Genomic DNA, 19,428 nt, shown 5'->3' with positions numbered 1-19,428 from the left:
TCAAAAAAGGAATTTGAGGTCAACTATATGCTACCAAGAACTATAGGATCACCCAGCTGGTGTGGTTCAGTGGTTGAGCATTGACCTATGAACCAGGAAATCACAGTTTGATTCTGGTTATGGCAAAATGCCTGGGTTGTGGGTTCCATCCCTAATGTAGGCATGCAGGAGGCAGCCAATCAATGATTCTCTCTCATCATTGATGTTTCTATCTCTCTTTCCCTCTCTCTTCCTCTCTGAAATCAATGAAAAATATATTTTAAAAAAATAACTGTAGGATCTGAATTCCCAGGCCATCTTGAAGCCCCCTATGGCTACTATTACAGTTCACATAATGTTAGATAGCATTCAGTTTGGTTCCTAAAATAATAACAAATGTGGTTGATTGTCCTCTGGCTATGGTTTTTGTTTTTATAACGATTTAGGACATCAGAACACTCCCTGAATCATATAAATCATTATTACCCAGTGCAATCAACATGTCAAGAGCAGATAAAAATTCCCTGAGTTTAAAAATAGGAAAGTATAATGACTTCGATCTGTTCATTTGATTTATAAAAATATTATAAACTTAACTCTTTAAAATTGTTTTCATAGATCATATGTTGGCAGCATCTATATAAAAACAGTGGATTTGGAAAGGTATATTTAGCTTTATTATAACGGATAAATTACTATTTTGGAAATATATATATTTCCACACATGTAGTACTCTTCTCACATCCCCTGACACTCATGCAGAATAAGATGAGGCATATTTGTAGTAGACATATTCTAGATAGCTTTTCCAGATAAGCCTTTTAAAAGCAATCTTGGAAAGGAATTCATTAACTAAATGAGCCAAAAAGTTCTTTTTTTCTTTGAGGAGAGCTAGGTCCTTCCTCAAAAAGTTTCCTATGCTCCATTAAATGAAGTGTAGAATGTTCTCATTACTCTTGCGGCTAAAGCAAGACACCGGCCACGTGATACAGAGTTATGCAGTGCCTGGCTATCTAAAACTTTTATACTGTGCTTCTTAAAGCTTTTATTTTGAGGAAGGGAAAAAGGCATTTGTCTGAATATGGAGTCTAAGTTGTACATAGTCCCTGTCATTCTAACAGTGAATTCGTGAAGCAAAATTTTGCTAAATGTTAAAACTTTGAAATTTAATGTACCAGATTATTAAAATACTGCCCATTGATTAGTTCACAGATTTTAAAAAATAAAATACATCCTACTGTTAACAATAAATAAATAAATAACCTCCGAGAGCCTAGGAAAGCTCTTTCTTAAGAGGTGGTTCAGGGTCACCCCATCACAGCCTAATATTGTCATGTTGAATGTAATTGGCAAGTATCCTGTCAAAGAGGTCAGATACAACATTTCTTTCATGTTTAAAGGGAGGGAAAGAGAAAATGCCTCTATGAGAAGAGTCCCCAGAGGAACAGTTGAAGAACTTGGAATATTGCTAAGCCCGGGAAAACAGGAGGGCACCTTCAAGTGTGTGTGTTGGGGGGGGTGCAGTTTGGACAGGAAAGTCCCTTCTGAGTGTGGAAGACTTCCTGTATCCATAAAGGGCCAATGGGAGTGTGACAAAGAGATGGGGGTGTCTGTGGCTGGAGAGGCAGATATGGGGAGAAAGACCCCTTAAAACAACGTCTCAGTTTATTCCAGGACTGCACGGGGCCTAGAGCAGAGTCAAAGCAGGTCAAGCGATGACCTCCAGGGCAGCCTCCTTCCTCGAGGAGTCTGACCAGGTCAGACCGGAAGCATGGTCTCCTGAGAGTTGGCTCTGGCTCCTTCAAGGAAATGATCTGACCCTATTCAGACAGTTATTCCTAAAATAACTCTCCTCCAGCTCCATCGTCCCCTGGACCATAGCTATAGAATCATAAGGATAGATACTCAGGTAAGAGCTGTAGCAGGCGACTCCATATTGGACAGGTGGAGAGCCTGCTGCTTTGGGAACTTTTTTGGCACAGTGACTGAGCTAAAAAACTGCCAGTTAATTTTTTTGCCAATATGACATTTATTCATTCGACATTAAATGCATGAGTTAAGTACCCACTGTGGCCTACAGACTGTGGCTGAGGCTAAGGGTGTGGTAGGAAGGTGATAAGAAGGGGAAAGAGATGCAAGATGAATACGATTAGAACCTGCCTGGAGAAGCTCACCACGAGTGCTTGAAAGAAGCAGGTATGAGAAGCTAACACACAACAACACTGTAATTTGCTTGGGGTGTCAGGAAAGCTTCTCAGAGGGGCTTATATTAATTGTCATGAAGAAAGAGTAGGAGTTGGCCGTGCCGAGAAAAGGGCCAGGGAAGCAACCAGTATACCAATGATTACAAATGCCAACCCTAGAATAAAATAGTCCTGGGTTCAAATGTTAGCTTAATCATTTAGCAGATCATAAAACCCGAATCATCTTTCTGAGCTTTAACTTTCTCATCCATAAAATGGGAATAATTGCACTCTGCTCACAGAGAGAATGAAATGAAATGATAGCTGTAAAGTTCTCGGCCCAATGCCAGCCCAGAGTAACCACCTGCAAATGTAGAGTAGGTTATTCTTCAGCCTGTTCTGGTTTTTTGGTTCTGGGTTCTTATGAAAGTGGTAAAATGGCACCCTGAGAAACCCGAGCTCTCAGAGAGACCCAAAAGTCAAGAAGCCTTTGGCTCCCGGATCTCCAATAGCTCTCTGGTCAGGCAGAACACATTGACATGGTGGAATGTGCTAGCACAGTGGAATATTCTTGTATCTTAGCTTATGAAATAGACAGATAAATTTATTCCAATTCTCTCTTAATTCGTCTGGCTCCCAGGCTTTACAGTGTGAGTCGCACCTAATCCATAACTTCAGATCCCAGTGAGGAAGGACTGTAACGCCACCCCACCCCAGTCCCAGTGCACTGCCCACCAACTGTCCACACCTTCTTCACAGCAAAGCCGCCCCTGCCCCACTGCACCTTCCTCATGTTCTCATTCCCTGCCCCACCTTGAAAAAAGAAACAGGAGGAGGAGAAGGGGAATTCCAGTTCAGTTTAAACAGAACTCAGTAGGAAATGACATTTGTTTTCACAAGGAGGACATTAAGCCTTTTCTGTTACCATTTAAAGCTGTGCTAATGTTGGCTCAGACACCCCCTCATATGTTCAAACTATAATGCCCTGAGGTGTGGAACTTCCCAGGGTGAGGTTCCCCACTGCTTCTGAAAGTGGCAGGTGCTGTGGAGGTGACAGGGAGCTCAGGACACAAGACATCCTAAGTGAGGGGCCTGATAAAGGTCTTCCGGTTCCAGAGGACCTTTGCTACCAAGGCTGGCAGCCTCTGGGGAAAGCTGGTGGGTGGCAGAATAGTTAACAGGATGGTCCAAAGTATAATCCATTTTACCCGACATGTTTGGGTCTCACATTGGCCAGTACCAACCCTCAGAAGTGCCCCTTTTCTCAGCTTCCCTCTAAGACCTGTCAGGTAGAAAATCACCTGCTGATTACATGTAGCTCTGGTCACGCAGGCTATCCCTGAACAAGAAAAGGTGGCCTTAAAGAACCCCATTCAAAGACCATGGTTACACTAGACAGCTACCAGTCACATCGAAGAGGAGCAGGTTACTCTATCTCTTGCTGTTTTTTAAAAGAAAGAACTGCACTTGAGTTGGGAAACTGCCTGGTTTATCTTTAGAGACAGGTGGTATGTAAATAAATTCAGTAAATCACAGCGTTGGAGGAAATCCAACTGCTCAGAGTTAGGGAAGAGAGTTTGAGAAAGGTCAAACCTACAAGTTCCTATATTAAACTATCCCTGGGGCAAGAAAGAAGAGTTATGGGGAAATCAACTATATCCCACTTTTTTAAAGGGGGTGAATTAAATGAAAAGGTCTATTTTTAAAATTTCTCTTAATTGCAATCACTGTATCTTTTGAAACTTGAAATACTCCCAACACCTTACCTTGTAGTAATACTCCTCTCATAAGCTCTTAAAATGCTGTCAGTAGGCTCCCATGACCATGGAATTGTTCTCATTTCAGTACAGTTTGGAGGCCCAGAAGCTAAGCATAGCCTTTCAAAGTAGGAGTGGAGGCTTTTCATAAGGAGATCTGACCTTGAACTTCATTTGATCTGGTCCGCACATTCGGGCATTTAGTGCCATAATTCTATCTTTACAATTGTTTTTTTTTAAAAAAAAAGGGGGGGGGAGAAATGCATTGATGGTTATGCTAATCATGCTCAAAAGATTCCGGGAGCAAGGAAATGGGCATGTAAGTGAGTGTCCAGAGGGCGGAAGTTCTGAGATGGTGCAATACAGTCTATCTGTGTGGACACACCGAGCTCTGGTCTTAGTCTGTGTTAGCAATGAGCCGCCTTGGCTCTCAGAGTCCTGTTCATTTGCTGAAGTAGTGAATAATTTCCCAGTGGCCTGAAAGAGTAAGTGGGGTCCCTAATACCAGCATTCATGCCAGAAAGTCAATATAACTATAGGGGACAAGAGCTCAATTGATTCTTGGCACTTCTAAGGTGAAGTATATACATTATTAGTCCAAAGCTCACACAAAAAGAGTGTTGTGCTTCAAAGTAGTAATCTTTGGAAGCTGTCTGGTTATTCTTCCAAGGCTACATGCTCAAAGGGGTGGGTGGTGTGGTGGTGTGTTGTTTTTTTTTTAACTGCTCGTTAATGGTTGCCTTTGGAACCAGATTTCAAACTACACAATACAACATTCATGTTACATTGTAATTGCACCAGATTAATTCTACAAACAAAAAATACTGTTACCTACCAGACTTGACCTTGTTTTTATACCAACCTTGACTTTTTTCTCTACAAAATCAAATTCACCTTCCAGGATGAAAATGGGACATACTTCCCAAAGAGGAATTTTTTGAAAGGCTTTCATTAGATGGCATCATTAAGATCTGTGCCTCTCCTACCAAGACGACCCTTTTGAAGCGGACACTACTAATACAACTGTGTGATTCTGGTTTATTTAAAAACCAACCCCATTACTTTGTAGTAACCCTTCAACAAGACATCCCAAGCCTCCCAATATTTTGCCAACGATAGAAAGAGGAACCAGAGCTTATCAAAGAACAAAGTAAGATTTCAGGGTATTTTAAATCCCCTACCTCTGTAAACAGCAGCTGCAGCATCACAGATTAGTGTCCTGTTTGAAAAGATAATCAAGTATTACCGTGGGCTGTTCTCTGATCTCCAGGCCTGCAAAAAGGTCTTACTAAATACTGACCATTTCCCAAAATCTCACATAGCTTGAAAAGCATTCTGGAAATAGAATTAAGACCCTGGATTTTGTTCCAGCTCTGACTTCTCTGCAAAAGGATCTGGAGTGAACCCCCTTCCTCCTCATCTCTCTGTGCCTTTCCTCCTTCACAGGCAGCATCGCCGCCATCACAGTGACCGTCATTGCCGTGGTGTTGCTGGTGTTTGGAGTTGCAGCTTATCTGAAGATCAGGTGAGAGGCACTACTGTCCTTCTTTTTTTAAATTTATTTTTATTGTTGAAAGTTTTACAGATGTCCCCCCCCCCCCCCATTAACTCCTTCCTCCCCACTTCTGCCCCCTTCCCCAGGCCTTCACTGCACTAATGTCTGTGTCCATGGATTATGTATATATGTATATAAATTCTTTGGTTAATCCTGTCCCCCCCCCACCACCACCACCACCCACACCCACTTCCCTCTGAGAATCATCAGTCTGTTGTGTGCTTCCATGTCTCTGGCTCTATTTTGTTTGTCAGTTTATTTTGTTCATTAGATTCCACATGAGTGAGATCATGTGCTACTTGTCTTTCTCTGACTGGCTTATTTCACTTTGCATAATACCCGCCAGGTCACTCCATGTTTCACATACCTTACTCTTCTTTATGAAGAAAGGGATCCCGTGTTGTTTGGCTCCAGGCAGAGGGTTGTTTTGCTAAATGCTTGTTTCTTAATAAGTGTCTTAGCTCTCAGATATATTGGCAGGGAAGTGAAAATGGCCAGTATACTCCACAGTGGACAGGAATAGATGGTACAGTATCGAATTTTGGCAAAGCAGAAGAAATCAGCTGAAATACACAGCATGATGATGTAATGGAACAAGAATGAACCTGGAATCAGGAGATGAAGGCCTCGCCTCTCTGCCCTTAACTCACCTCCTGACCCTGAGAGAAGAGCCACATGACCCCTGACCCTCAAGTTGTCTCACCTAGAAATGGGGCACAGCAGTGGGATCAATGGTTCCCAACTACTGAAGTTCTGAACACTGGATGCATGCCCAGTCTGTAAGGAAGTTTTCACCGTCCTAAAGCAAAATGCTGAAAATACAAGGAAAATGTGGCATTTTCTATAAAAATTGTTTTTCCCCCCCTGAGATTATGTCCTTATGTTTTTGGTTTTAAAATATCTTTTGTTATGAAATGAAGGTGATCACAGATGGTAGCTGAGTTTTTACTCTTTTTAGCTAAATAGAAAGTTACAAAACTGTCAGCCCCCACTTTTGTGGTCTATTGCTCTGTGAAATCCCAAAATCTCAAAACCACATTACTCTCGCTGAATGTCCTTGCAGCTGCCCAATGCCCAATGGCAAGGGCCAGTCTTATTTGCCAGTCTGTGCAGTGCCCATCAAAAGGCACAGAAGGACACGGCCTCCATGTGAACACAGCCACTCCTCAACAACAGCCAGAGCCATCTTTCCCGGAGCCCCTCTGGCCCCGTCACTCCCTCCCCTAAAAGCCCCCAGGGGCTTCCCGGGCACTTAGAATTCAATCCAAGCCCCTCAGGTTGGCCCTCGAGCTCATTCCTGGACCACGGCTGCCTCCCTCTTCTCTCTCAGCACATCTGTCTCTCCTTTTTGATCTCTGAGCTGCAGTCACAGTGGCTTTCTGTCCAATGCTTACAGCATGCCAGGTTCTTTTTCTCTCCGGGCCCTTGGCGCTCCCTGGTCCCTCTCCCTGAAATCCTTTTCTCCCAGCTCTTCCTCCTGTGCAGCTTTCCTGTCACCTCCTCCAGGAGACTCCCCTTCCAGTTTGGTTCCTGCTATTCGTTCTCTTATTTTTATCTGGCTGTTATCACTGCCTGTAATTTCATTTGCTTTTTATATATTTTTTTGTTTATTGTCTCGTTTTCCTGGCAAAAATGAAAGCTCCACAGGGACCCAGATTTTATCTGGGGGCTAGCGCTGGGCACAAAGAAGATGCCCAATAAACTGAAAAAGTGAACAAATGAGAATACACAGTCAGTCGGGCACTGTCGTGTGCACACGCCCGACTGACTTCTCTTCCCCACAGCCATGCTTCTTCCTTAGAGGCCTGTGCACACCCCGTCCTTCCCTCCTGTCCTGGTTCCCCAGGTGGAGCTCACATATTTAATTTCGCATCCCTCTGCACGCATCACCTTTGCTGCCTTCTCTCCCGGCCCTCTCTCATCACCTCTAGTCACCCTGCCCTAAGCAAAGCCCACTAGTAGGGAACTCTCCCCTCCTCCTTCCCTTTTATCTCCTTCCACTTCTTGTTTTAAATGTGCACCAAATCAGTGTAATGATGGAATCAAGTATAAGAATTCCCTGTAATGTCACCTGTATTTAAGGTACAAAGAACAGGAAAGCCAGGTCTGGAAGAGAAATTGGAATCAAAGGCCAGCATTACCTGTGTTTAAAAGCCTTTATAAAAGCATCCTTAAGTCTCCTTCATATTAAAAAAAGAAAAATTTTATCTTCATTAAATCTGTATTTCCTTGAGCAGCAAACTTAATTTTATGAATTATATCTTACTGAATGGCACGCTTTTTTCACTGGTTTAATTACTAGTTTATTACTGCAGATACACTATATTTTAATTATAAGTTAAATTGGCTTTATGAACTAGTCTAGGCACCTCATTCCCACTTTATGGCAAAGTTTCTCTTTGTGTTGGGAGTGCTTATAAAAAAGGACCCCCGTATTGATTTAGAGTCATTCTGTAATCACCATTGGTGAGTGTCTGAAGGGCTATGTCACCTGGAATAGGACCTCCACTGGAGTGTGGCTTGGAATAGAAATTCTTCCCTCTTGCCACACACTTGCCGAAAAATGATGTTGAAATAACCCAAGGAAGGACTCTTCTTCTTGAATTCAGGCAAGAATTCAAATTGACCATCTCAAACCTCCCACCCACTACAGGCAGGCAGCCTAGAACAGTGATGAAGAATTCAAACTCCACAGCAGGGAGAGCTCGCTTTGAATCCTAGCGCTACCACTTTGGAGCAGGTTCTAGTGTGACCTTAGCGTGTTATGGAGCTTCACTCACCCTCACTTCCCTCCCATGTAAAACAAGGGCCTTAATTTTAACTCCTTGCTAGCATTGCTGGGAGGATTATTGGATAATGCTTCCCAAGGACATAGCCCTGCCACCACCACCACCATCATCATCATCATCACTAAGTGATCACCTGGAAGGGACCCCAACACTAGGACAGTTGCTAGATGGTAGTTCTGAGTATTAGCCATGTGCCAGGCACCCTTCTGAGCCTGGGAGCTGGGGATCACATCCGTGATGAAACACAGTCTTGCCACCACAGAAATTACTGTGTTTGGAACATTTTTGTTAGCAGGCCATTTAAATGGGTTCTAATGAGCACTGGTTAAAATTGTATAACATTTTATTTTAAAGATTTAAATATTTTCTCAAGGCATTCTCAGCACTAGACAAATGTGGTGAGTGGTTACATTGGATCAGTCATGGTTGCTCTCCCCAAGATAGATCCTCCCAAATGTAGAAAGGCCCCCTGTGGCAGAAGGTTGCTATTTACCTTTGGCACTGCAAACTTCAGGATGAATAAAGTGATCCGATCTCTGCTTAGAAACCCCCTAAGGGAAACCCCATTCTGCTGCTCTGTTAATTATTTGGGAAAAATAACATAAGGAGGTTAATAACTGTCATGAATCTTAAGGCTGTGCTAAAACCCCTTCAAGTGTTGTTTTGCCAGATTCTTGGAAAGACCTGCTAATCATTCATCAAAAATACATTTGGCTCAATTGACCGACGTGTGTGCGCGTGCTTGCATACATGTGTCTACCTAAGGCTGGGTTTTTCTTTGGCTGGAAATTTAGTTTATTTTTATCATCCCAGATATCTGAGAACAATAACATGGCAAGAAGTCTGCTGTCTGTGGTCGTTTAGCTCACTTGGCTGGAGTAGCAAGTGACTGAAATATCAACCCATGAGGGAACCATTAGCTTCTGGCCTGAAACACAGGCTATGTCCCTGCAAATGCAAAAGAAGAGTCTACTTGAGAAAGCAGCAGCCTCACAACCAGAAAAAGGGCGCCCCCTGCAAGCTCTGGTACCAGGATCTTAGTAGTTTCACCTTTCTCCCAAGTTCTACTTGCCTCTGAAAGCATCAGTAAACTCATTAGCCATGTTTTCTCACTCCGATTCTTTGGGGACCGTAACCCCTAGTTTTGTCACAGTGTCCCCTGCTGGAGAGCCACATATCTCTGAGACCTAAGTCACTTTTGGATGCGGGTCCTAGAAATGAACTTCCCTGCACCTTCCAGGGCTCTTCTCCATTATCTCCGCCACCTGCCCCACCCCCACCCCACCCCCCACCCCTTTGTAGCCAGCAGCAGTGTGGTATGTATGAAAGGAGAAATGTGGACTTGGTGGTCAGGTTCTATTACCATTTAAGCAAATTATAATCTCCCTGATCTTTAATATTTTCATCTGTAAAAATAGAGGTAATATCTATCTTTCAAGCTTGTTTTGAAGATGAAGTAATAAATGGAGAGTACTGGGAGAGACCAGGTAGCATGGTGGTTAAGGACATGCACCCCAGGGCAAGTCTATGCATCCTTCTGTGCGCAGTTTCTTCCTTTGTAAAATGGAACTATAGTCATACCTAACTTGGGCCTGTTAAAGATTAAATTGGGATACAGATAAACATACAGTGCCCGGGTATGGGATGAGAGCGATGGGAGGACTAACCACTGTCATTGCCATTGTTGTTAAAGCAATGCTTACTCGGGAGCTTAGCAAAATGGTAACTTCCAGGAGTCCCATTTGGTAGGCAGCAGGGACCAAAGGAGAAGGGGGTGCTAGGAGGAGGAGGAGGTGGCCCAGGAGCTCTGTTTTCTAATATTCCATTTTGGCAAGTTTCAATGTGCTCCTTCTAAATGCCCGGGAAGTTGCATCCGTGTCATGTTCACAAATAGAAACTACCTCGGAGCACTCTTTATTCCAGGGCTTGTTTGCAACTTTAAAAGAAAGCAGAGGCTTTGCCTGCCTCTTGCAGAAGGGTGTCTTTAATTAGTGATGATTGAGGAATGAAGTAAGTCGGTTTTGTTTAGTTTAAATTGGCTCAAAACCGGTCGGCCACGAGATAATCCCCTGCGCAAGAGACCGTACCTGCTATCGCCAGCAACGTGGATGCTGCTATAATTAGGTGTGCTGGCAACCCAGACAGACAAGATGGCTGTTCCCTTCACAGAAATAAATGTGGTATTGATTTATAGACACAACAGGGCCTCGCTCTGAAGGCATCTTGTTAGAAGTCACCTGTTTTGCTTTAAGTCTCCTGGTGATTATATTTTATAGAACCGGATTCTTTCTGGTTGTTGTTAGGTTTAAAGAGGTAGGCCCAGCCAGTCACAAAGGCTAGGATCTTCTAGAATTTGTGATCTACAGGTTGCCTTTTCCAGTTCAGCTTTGGCATTCTGAACGTCTAGATGACTTGATTCTCTACCTCAGCCTTTAATGTGCATAGGAATCAATGGGAAAGTTTATTAAAAACACAGTTTCCCGGGTCTCAGCCCCACAGGGTCTACTTCAGTAGGTTGGGGTGGGGCCTGTGCACCGGCCTTTCTCACCAGCTCACAGCGGTGCTAATGCTGCTGGTCTGATGACCGTATTTTAACTAAGCCTGCTCTACCTTCATCTCCCAGCACCCCAAACACACACTTTGCTCTAGAGCAGCGGTTCTCAACCTGTGGGTCGCGGCCCCTTTGGGGGTCAAACGACCCTTTCACAGGGGTCGCCTCAGACCATCGGAAAACACGTATATAATTACATATTGTTTTTGTGATTAATCACTATGCTTTAATTGTGTTCAATTTGTAACAATGAAATTGGGGGTCACCACAACATGAGGAACTATATTAAAGGGTCGCGGCATTAGGAAGGTTGAGAACAACTGCTCTAGAGTTTCCCAAATGCATTGCCCTGCTGTTTCATGCCCCTGCTACTTAGAACATGCTGAGCCCTCTGTCGGAGGTATTTGGTCCACCTTTTGCTTATCTGGCTGATTCCAAGTTGTCTAGCTCTAAAGGGACCCCCTCCAGGAGCCTCATCCCCACCTCTCCACGGGAAGTTCCTTGCTGCATGCACCTCCTTCGTACCACTCAGGTCCCTGTCCTGGAATCTGTCTCCACCAGTCTCCTCCAGCAGAAGGATATAAAGGCCCCGGCAGTACCTGGCATATAATAGTTGCTTTATAAACATTGTTGCCTGAGTGAATGATTCTGGGCAGGAAAGTTTAGGGGAAGCAGGATTTGTTTTCTTCAAGTCAGGAGAAACGAGATTTAGAGGAGGGGAAGCCATGGGAACCTGTTAAACCTCACACTTGCGCTAGTTACCCGTGACTCTGAACTTGTTTACAGATGGACAGGTGTTCTAATGTGCAGGCCTTTTTTAATGAGTGTCTGCCAGCATGATATCTGCAGATAATTTTTAAAAATAAAATAGACAAATTTTATCTGTCCCTTCAAAGTAAATGTGGCTATTTAAAGATTAGTTTGAAAGTAACTGCTTTTTAAGAGAAATCCAGACTATGTACAGAGCACTTTGAAAATGATATTTAGAAATGTTTCTATTATTGGGATTTTGGTAATAAGAAGATGAAACTGATAGAATTCCTGAATTATGATACTCATTCTGCCATCAACTTGCTTTGGTAACTGTGGGCTAATAAAATCACCTCAAATGGTTACAGTTTTCTTGGCTTCAAAATCGTAGCTCACAATTCTTAGTTTTGACAAATGTGCCATGGTTACGTAAGATGTTACATCAAGGGAAGCTGGGTGAAAGGCTTATGGGACTTTATCTTTGTAATTTTTCCATAACTCTAACATCATTCCAATATAACAAGTTTATTTCTTTAATTATATTCCAGTAGCTACCTCACAGATGTGTTGTCTGCTCCTGCCCCAGAGCCTTTGCACTTGCTGTTCTCTCTGCCTGTAGGGTATATCTCAGGCATCTGTGTGGCTCATCCACATCTCCTTTATATGTCTGCTCACATGTCATCTTAGTGAGACTTTCTTTGATCGCCATATTCAAAATTACAATGCCCACCTCCCATTTGGAATTCCTCACTTCCCCTTCCCTGATTTTCCTCCATTGCATTTATTACCATCCACCTTCTTATTTTTCATGTCATATTTTATTGTGTCTGCCCCACTAGAATGTAAGCTCCTTGGGACAGGGAGTTTGGTCTTTTAATTCACTGAAGGATTCCCCCAGGCCTCATAATAGAGGCTGATAGATGGTAGGTTTTCATTGAATAGTTAACTGAAAGGAGCCAGGCAGAAAAATGACAGAGAATGAAAGCCACCAATGGAAACAAAAAGGGGAGACAGTGACAGCTGCACCAATCTAGCTTTGCTAATGAATGATAAGAATCTACGGCTTAATTACTAATGACTAATGAGATGCAAGTTCAGCTATGTTTTCACAGCATTGAGCCATGTCTTCTTCATCTATATATCTCTCCTTCTCAGCACATAATAAGCACTAATTATTGAATGGCAAGACTCGCTTGACTAAAGAGGAGAGGAAAGGTAATAAAGTTGGAACCTTGATGAGGAACTGGGGTTGACTTTTATAAAAGAGAAGGTGTTTTCTAAAATATGTTTGTTTCAGCGCAAAGAAAGTTAAACCTCATTCATCTTCTAAGACAAATGAGCTCCATTAAGTATTGAGGCTACAGCTATCTTACAGTAGGTTCCATTTGTATGTGTGGCCTCAAACCACAGTGTCACTATCACATGTACCAGTTGTCATCAACAGGGACTCCCTGATTGGGAGGGGGGCGACTGGGGAGGACTGCTTTCTCTTGGCGCAAAGCCACTTGAGAAGGAAGCCACGAGGCCAGGACTTAACACAAATCATGCCCTGTTTTGTCCCCTCGGGTTCTGCTCTGAGCTAACAAAACCATAAAACAGTAGAATAACGCTGCCAGTAAGCGCAGCACCATGGATTCGCCGGACTGTGAGCACCGTGCAGAATGCTTTAAAGCCACGTCATCGCATGGGAGGAATTTAGCTGTGATTCTCTTTTCTCTTCCTATTTTTAAGGTCAAAATGGTGGCTTTCACCCTTTATTAAATTCTTTAATAAGATGTTTTTACTTTGCCGCAGTTATATTGCACAATGAATTGCCACAGGCCATACAACTCCCTGCTGGCATTGACCAAGCAACCTCCATATATACTATTTATGTGCTACTGCATGCATGCAGTTATCATCAAATATTTATAAAAGAACCACTGCATCAAGAGCAACATATTGGATGTTCAGAAAATAAGAAGAAATACAAGACACAGTCTGCCCCCCAAGAGGTTTATCATTTAAGGGGAGCCAAGGCACAGCTAATGGAAACAGCTCTGCTGGGCTGGTGCCAGCCTTCACTGAGAGATAAGTAAACAAAACCACTTGGACCTGGCGATGATGTCATTCGTTCAGGTTGCTATTCAGATTGAAATTAGATGAGGCAGTGTTGTGTTAACAGAAGAGGAGACCTAGGTTTTAGTACCAGTTCTGCCATTAAATCAAGTGGACAAAGTTGTCTAGATTCCCTAAGCACCGCATTCCTAAATTTGGGAATTGGGAGTATTTTCACCTCTAGGCTCTGTAAATAAAAACCTCTTCCATTACCATCTAAAACAGGCCATGATTTAAGAAGTTTTGACCTAGAGAGATCGTTTAAAGTGATCATGAATTATTCTCCCCTTATCACACACACATACACATGTGTTTGTCTATCTCTATATATAGTAGGATTTCAACAAACCTGGCTTGAATCCCAGCACACCCAATTCTTCTTGCTTAGCTCATTAATATATTAAATAAGCCTTATGAGTTCAGTACATTCCCAAATATGGTTTATCTAATCTCTTACTTTGCCACCATCATTTATCAGTATTTTTCTCAACACACTATTCAATCCAATGAGAAGGCTAAGAAAAATGAAAGATCTATCTATTCCTTTATTTTGCTACTGTCTTGTGTGTGCAGTAAATTCTCTTCTAACACAGCAGATTCAGGTGCAGTTCTGATCAAATAGTCTTACCTAAAATAGCCATTATCAGTAAAGCCTGATAACCAGAAGGTTTTTAATCCTCTAACCTCACTCCAGCATGATAATAATTTTTAAAAATTCAAATAATAATATAAGAAGCTGGTTTTATAACTGTGCCTGGGGCGTAGTTTCAAGAGTTCCTGGTGGGAGGGAGGCTCCCTTTTCACTCAATGTCTTTTATTTTATTTTTATTTTTTACTTTTTATAGATATGCCATGGGCTTGTGTAACTTTCATTATAATAAAAATTAAAAAGCGATATTGGCCAGCACTTATTGTGTATTTACTATGTGCCAGGCCTTTTATATGCATTACCTCATTTAGTCCTCCCAACAACTCCTAACACAAATTTTTTTTTTAAGTTTTTCCATTTTATGGATGAAGAAACAGGGGGTTAAAAACACATTCAAGAACATACATCCATTGGCCCTACTGACATCTTAAGGGAATAAAAGTATATGATAGAAATAAAAATGGTGTGAGAAGTTAATTTACCATACAAAGGTGAGACAGGAATGCCCTATCAATAAAGGAGCATGTTTAGTAGGTAGATGTTGGCCAGCCTTGCAACACCAAGTCATGCTGAAATTTAGGCTCGGCTCCAGTCTTATAATCCCCAGGTTTCCACTTGCCCATTCTACAGCTTCCATTTCTCAACCATCTTGTTAAAAAGTATTTGATTGGAATTGGAGGTTTCAAATGTGGGGGGAATGTTGGGGATGGATGCTCATTTATTCAGTCACATGAGAAGATCAGTGGTGTGTTATTTGTGATCTCTTTCTTTCTCACACCCACAGAAATGAATGTGGACCTTTAGAGAAACCAGCACATCAGGGTGTGGTTCTTTACAACAGATCAACTCTTTTCAAATACCTGGCAGATGGAAGTAGGCTACAGAAAGTAACAACAATTATTTTAGCAACAAATAAAAGTATAGCACATTCTTTTTGTGCTTCTCAGACTGTATTTTCATTTTGTTTAATGTTTATATCTAGCTCAGACTGGGCATGTTTATCTGTACTATATATAGCATAGCTGATTTCCAAAGGCAAGGTGTAATAATTCACACGCTAGCACAAACCTCAGAGGCACCACCTGCTCCTTTTGTAATATTTTCCCAATCCTGTCAGTTTTAGGTCTTAAAATTACCATAATTCTTTCCAGGAAGCTCCCAATTTGTGAGATTGGCCTTGCAGGATGTATTTTTTCCCAATCACTATTTCTTCCACCAGCATTTATTAAGGACCTACTATGAGCCAGATATTCTTCTGGAAATAGAGCTAAGAACAAAGAAAATGGGCAAATAATCCATACTGATGGTCTAGTTAAGGGAGAGAGGCAACAACAAAATAGGTAAGTAAATTATATAGTATGTTAGATGGTGATGAGATCTATGAGAAAAATGAAGTGGGGGGGGGGGGAGGCGGGAGAGAGTTGCAAGTTTAAATGGAGTTCTTAAGGAAGGCCTCACTGAGAAGATGATTTTTGTACAAAGACTTGAAGAAGAGGGAATGAGCCTGTGGTGATCTGGAGGACAACTGTTCCAAGCTGAGGGAACAGTGAGTGCAAAGGCCCTGAGGCAAGAGTATGCCAGGCATGAAGAGGAAGAGCAAGGAGACCAGCATGTTGGAGGAGAGGAAGCAAGAAAAATTGGAATAGTAGCTGATGTGCTCAGAAAAGTAACAAGAGCCAGATCTTGTAGGGCTTTGCAAACCATCGTAGGTGTTTTGTTTTTAATATATTTTTATTGATTTCAGAGAGAGGAAGGGAGAGGGAGAGAGAGATAGAAGCATCAATGATGAAAGAGAATCATTGATTGGCTGCCTCCTGTTAGTCAAACCCGCAACATGGGCGTGTGCCCTGACCGGGAATCCAATTGTGACCTCTTGGTTCATAGGTTGATGCTCAACCACCAAGCCACACCAGCCAGACTGCAAACCTTTACAATGACTTTAGCTAACTTCAGTTTCTCATAGAAATAATATTAATTGTGGGACATGTTCCCAGAATGACCCATCAGACCCTGTTAAACCCATACTGCCATTGAACTAAGGTGCTAATCAGACTCTGGGAAGCTGAGCTCAAAGCACTGCACTTAGATCCAGGAGGTAGGGGTTTGACTCATAGCTCAGTTGGGTGACCAAACATGTCAGTTAACATCTCTGAGCCCCATTTTTCTCCTTGGAGAAATAAGAATAACCAATATCTACCCCATGGCTTTATTCTGGGGATGAAGTAGAAACAAAACATAGACACACTTTGTAGACTGTAAAAACGCTATATAAATGTCAGGAGGGGTGGGAACATTCTTATTTCAGGGAAAATTAAGTCCAGGACCCAAGTCAAAATGCCAGGAATGCAACCTTCCCTTTTTCTCATTACTTCTTTTTAAATAGCCGTGGGAATGGACCTCTCCTTCTCAGCACTGGAGGTCAAGGAGAGAGTCAGGACCCTGCTGATCTCAACAGAAGGCGCCATGTGGGCTCCCAGTGGATCAGTCATAACTCACAGGGTGTCTGTAGACTGGGACCTCCATGGTTGTTAGGTCTGTTGCCAAGGGGTCATCCTAGCGAAGAACCATGGCTTCCTTCCAGCGGCCTTGTGAGCCTCCCCAGCTCAGGCTGCCAGGCATTAGGCTGTCCTCAGATGGGCAACTTCTCCCAATAACCACAACCTCTTCTCCTTCCCACCAGGCATTCCTCCTACGGAAGGCTTCTGGATGATCACGACTACGGGTCCTGGGGAAACTACAACAACCCTCTGTACGACGACTCCTAACAGAGGAAGATGGCCTGGGAAGAGGGATAACTCTTTATTTATAAGTGCTTATCCAGTAGAATTGATAACAAGTACCTGACGCGCATTGAGCGACAATCTTAAGCCCTGTCTTATTGGTTTGGTTGTTTCATTTTCCTCCCTCTCCTTTGGCTGCTACAACTTCCCCTTTTTGGTACCAAAAGAACCATTATTTAATAGTGTGTGGAGGCTGATTTGCAGCTGAAATGGGCCAACCTTCAACGCCAGGCCAGACCACCATGATGGAAGCTTCTGCACCCGCCACCACAGGACCCACTGGGAGGACTGCGGACGAGGAATCCAAGCGTTTTGTTGGGAGTTACTTTTAGAGGAGCTTTTGTTTGTGGTATTTCTTAAACTTTTATCTAGAAAATGACATGAAATCTCAATCAGTGAAAAAGAAATGAGTAGTGGGAGGATCTGACCCTGCAGGTGAGAAAGCAGGGATTTCTCAGATTCCTTCTTAATCTCTGTTTATCTGGCTGTATCTGACAGGACCCCTGCTTGGTTCTACTGGCTGCATCCCGGCTTCTTACTAGTAGCTGCCTAAATAATGAAAGAGGAAACTAGAAAGTGCCCCCGAGGAGGCCAGCAGGCAGAGGGGCCGAGTGGCAGGTTGCTGTCAGATCTCAGCACACCTTCTACCTGTTCTCCCCTCCAGGCCACCACCATCTCTGCTAAGGATGCCTGTCCTAGTCATCAGCAGCCGGGGTCACAGCCCAGGAGCTTTTATGGAGTTGTGTTTCCCCAGGAGCTGAGCTTAGTTAGAGAAGAGAAAGGGAGAGGCGTGTGGAGGAAGTGTACAGTGGAGGCAGTGGCGGAGGGAGGGAGCCGACATGCACTGAGTACCTCATTAGGTAAAGTGGGACTCAGCTCTCAATAATGGTCAGAGGCATCCACTGCTTGGAGGAGCCCAGAGATTTCTTGCTTTATGCCCATCAAGCAGCTGGTTCACTGCTAACTGTCTGTTGGATAATGACTGTAAACTGCTTAAGAAAAAGAACTTTAAGACACTATCTGCAATTGCTCCGTGAGGCATTTTCATAGGAAACAGATACGGTGATTAATCCATTTATTATTCCCATACACTTACCTTACTAATTCTGCCCTCTAATAAATCAAGACCCTGGGTAGATAGTCTTAAAATCCTGCATAATAAATTTTGAGAAAGAACGGGTCATTTTTGCAGGTATCCATTTATTGCAGTGGTTCTCAACCAGCAAGACAGTTTTGCACCACCACGCCCCAGGAGGTTGGTGGGGGGAACATATGAAGATGTCTGGTGACAGTTTTGAGTATCACAATTTAGGGGTGCTAATTAGTCAGTAGAGCCATGGGTGCGCTAAACATCCTAAGGTGCACAGAAGAGCCTACCACGACAAAGAATTATTTGGCCCAAAGTGTCAATAGTGCTGAGTTCGAGAATCCCTAATTTATTGCAGTGCCCAGCGTAACAGAACAGGGCACTCGCAGATTTTTAATAAAATAAAATGATTTGTTAAGTTTTTCTCTCAAAAGTGTTTAATTTGCTAGCCGATGGGTTGTTTTGAGCATGCCAGTTGCCTCTATTTGTTTGTGTGTTCTTGATAGCTTTATCTCATGGCTATAACTGCCTCCTACAACACATATTAGCAACCGGCATCTAAGGTCCTGATTTCATGGAGGAGAAAATATAAATTGGGTCCCATTTCAAAATATGTTATATTGTCTAGAAATGTCATAAAGAGCTTGACACTGGTTGACTTTTACTTCTAAACTTGGACCTGCTGCCATGACTCTGTTAGTTTCCAGAAACTTGACCCTCAGCTCATCTTGTCACTTGTTGTGACCAGTAAAGTACTGGCCTATAAACCACCAGTGCCAGCCGGTCCTAAAACCCTCTGGTGTCACAGACACCAGGAGCCGGGCCATGTCCACAAACCTGCCATCCCACACTCTAAAAAGAATTTATTCCTAAACTCCTTAGGCACCAAAGGAGAATGAGCAACCTCCAGGGGAATTTTTAAAAAGGAGTGGGTAATGAGGAGTGGAATTCTGATATCTCAGATTATTTAAAGCAAAAAAAAATTGTTTAAAGTGGACATTCTCAGAAAAATGGGCAGGAATGGCCAACCATGACCCCTCCAGCAACACTTGGCCTGAACAACTGTCCCTCTTCCCCACCCTCATTCCTTGCCTAGGCTTTCATTTTGGCAAAAGACGATTCAATGAAATCAGAACATTCCATTTTTTTTTCTCCCTCAGTCAAAAGCATTCTGACAAAGTGTTCAGGAAACACCTTGTAGAGGTGTGCACTTCTGGACACTGCTTTCGTCATAGACACTGGATCAGAGAA

The 19,428-nt window shown here is 42.9% G+C and overlaps 1 protein-coding gene across 1 annotated transcript in view; it reads left to right on the top strand.

The window, feature by feature from the left end:
• Window positions 1-19,151, top strand: part of PARM1 (prostate androgen-regulated mucin-like protein 1) — a 96,807-nt gene extending 77,656 nt beyond the window's left edge. The window contains exons 3-4 of the mRNA XM_081099884.1: window positions 5,366-5,444; window positions 16,991-19,151. Coding sequence (XP_080956010.1) covers window positions 5,366-5,444; window positions 16,991-17,075 — 164 coding nt within the window. The 3' untranslated portion in view covers window positions 17,076-19,151. The remainder of the gene's footprint in view (window positions 1-5,365; window positions 5,445-16,990) is intronic.
• Window positions 19,152-19,428: the final 277 nt, after the last annotated feature.

Source organism: Myotis nattereri, assembly GCF_964212035.1.
Source record: "Myotis nattereri genome assembly, chromosome: 1".
NCBI lineage: Eukaryota > Metazoa > Chordata > Mammalia > Chiroptera > Vespertilionidae > Myotis > Myotis nattereri.
This window is presented reverse-complemented; position numbering and strand designations above follow the sequence as displayed.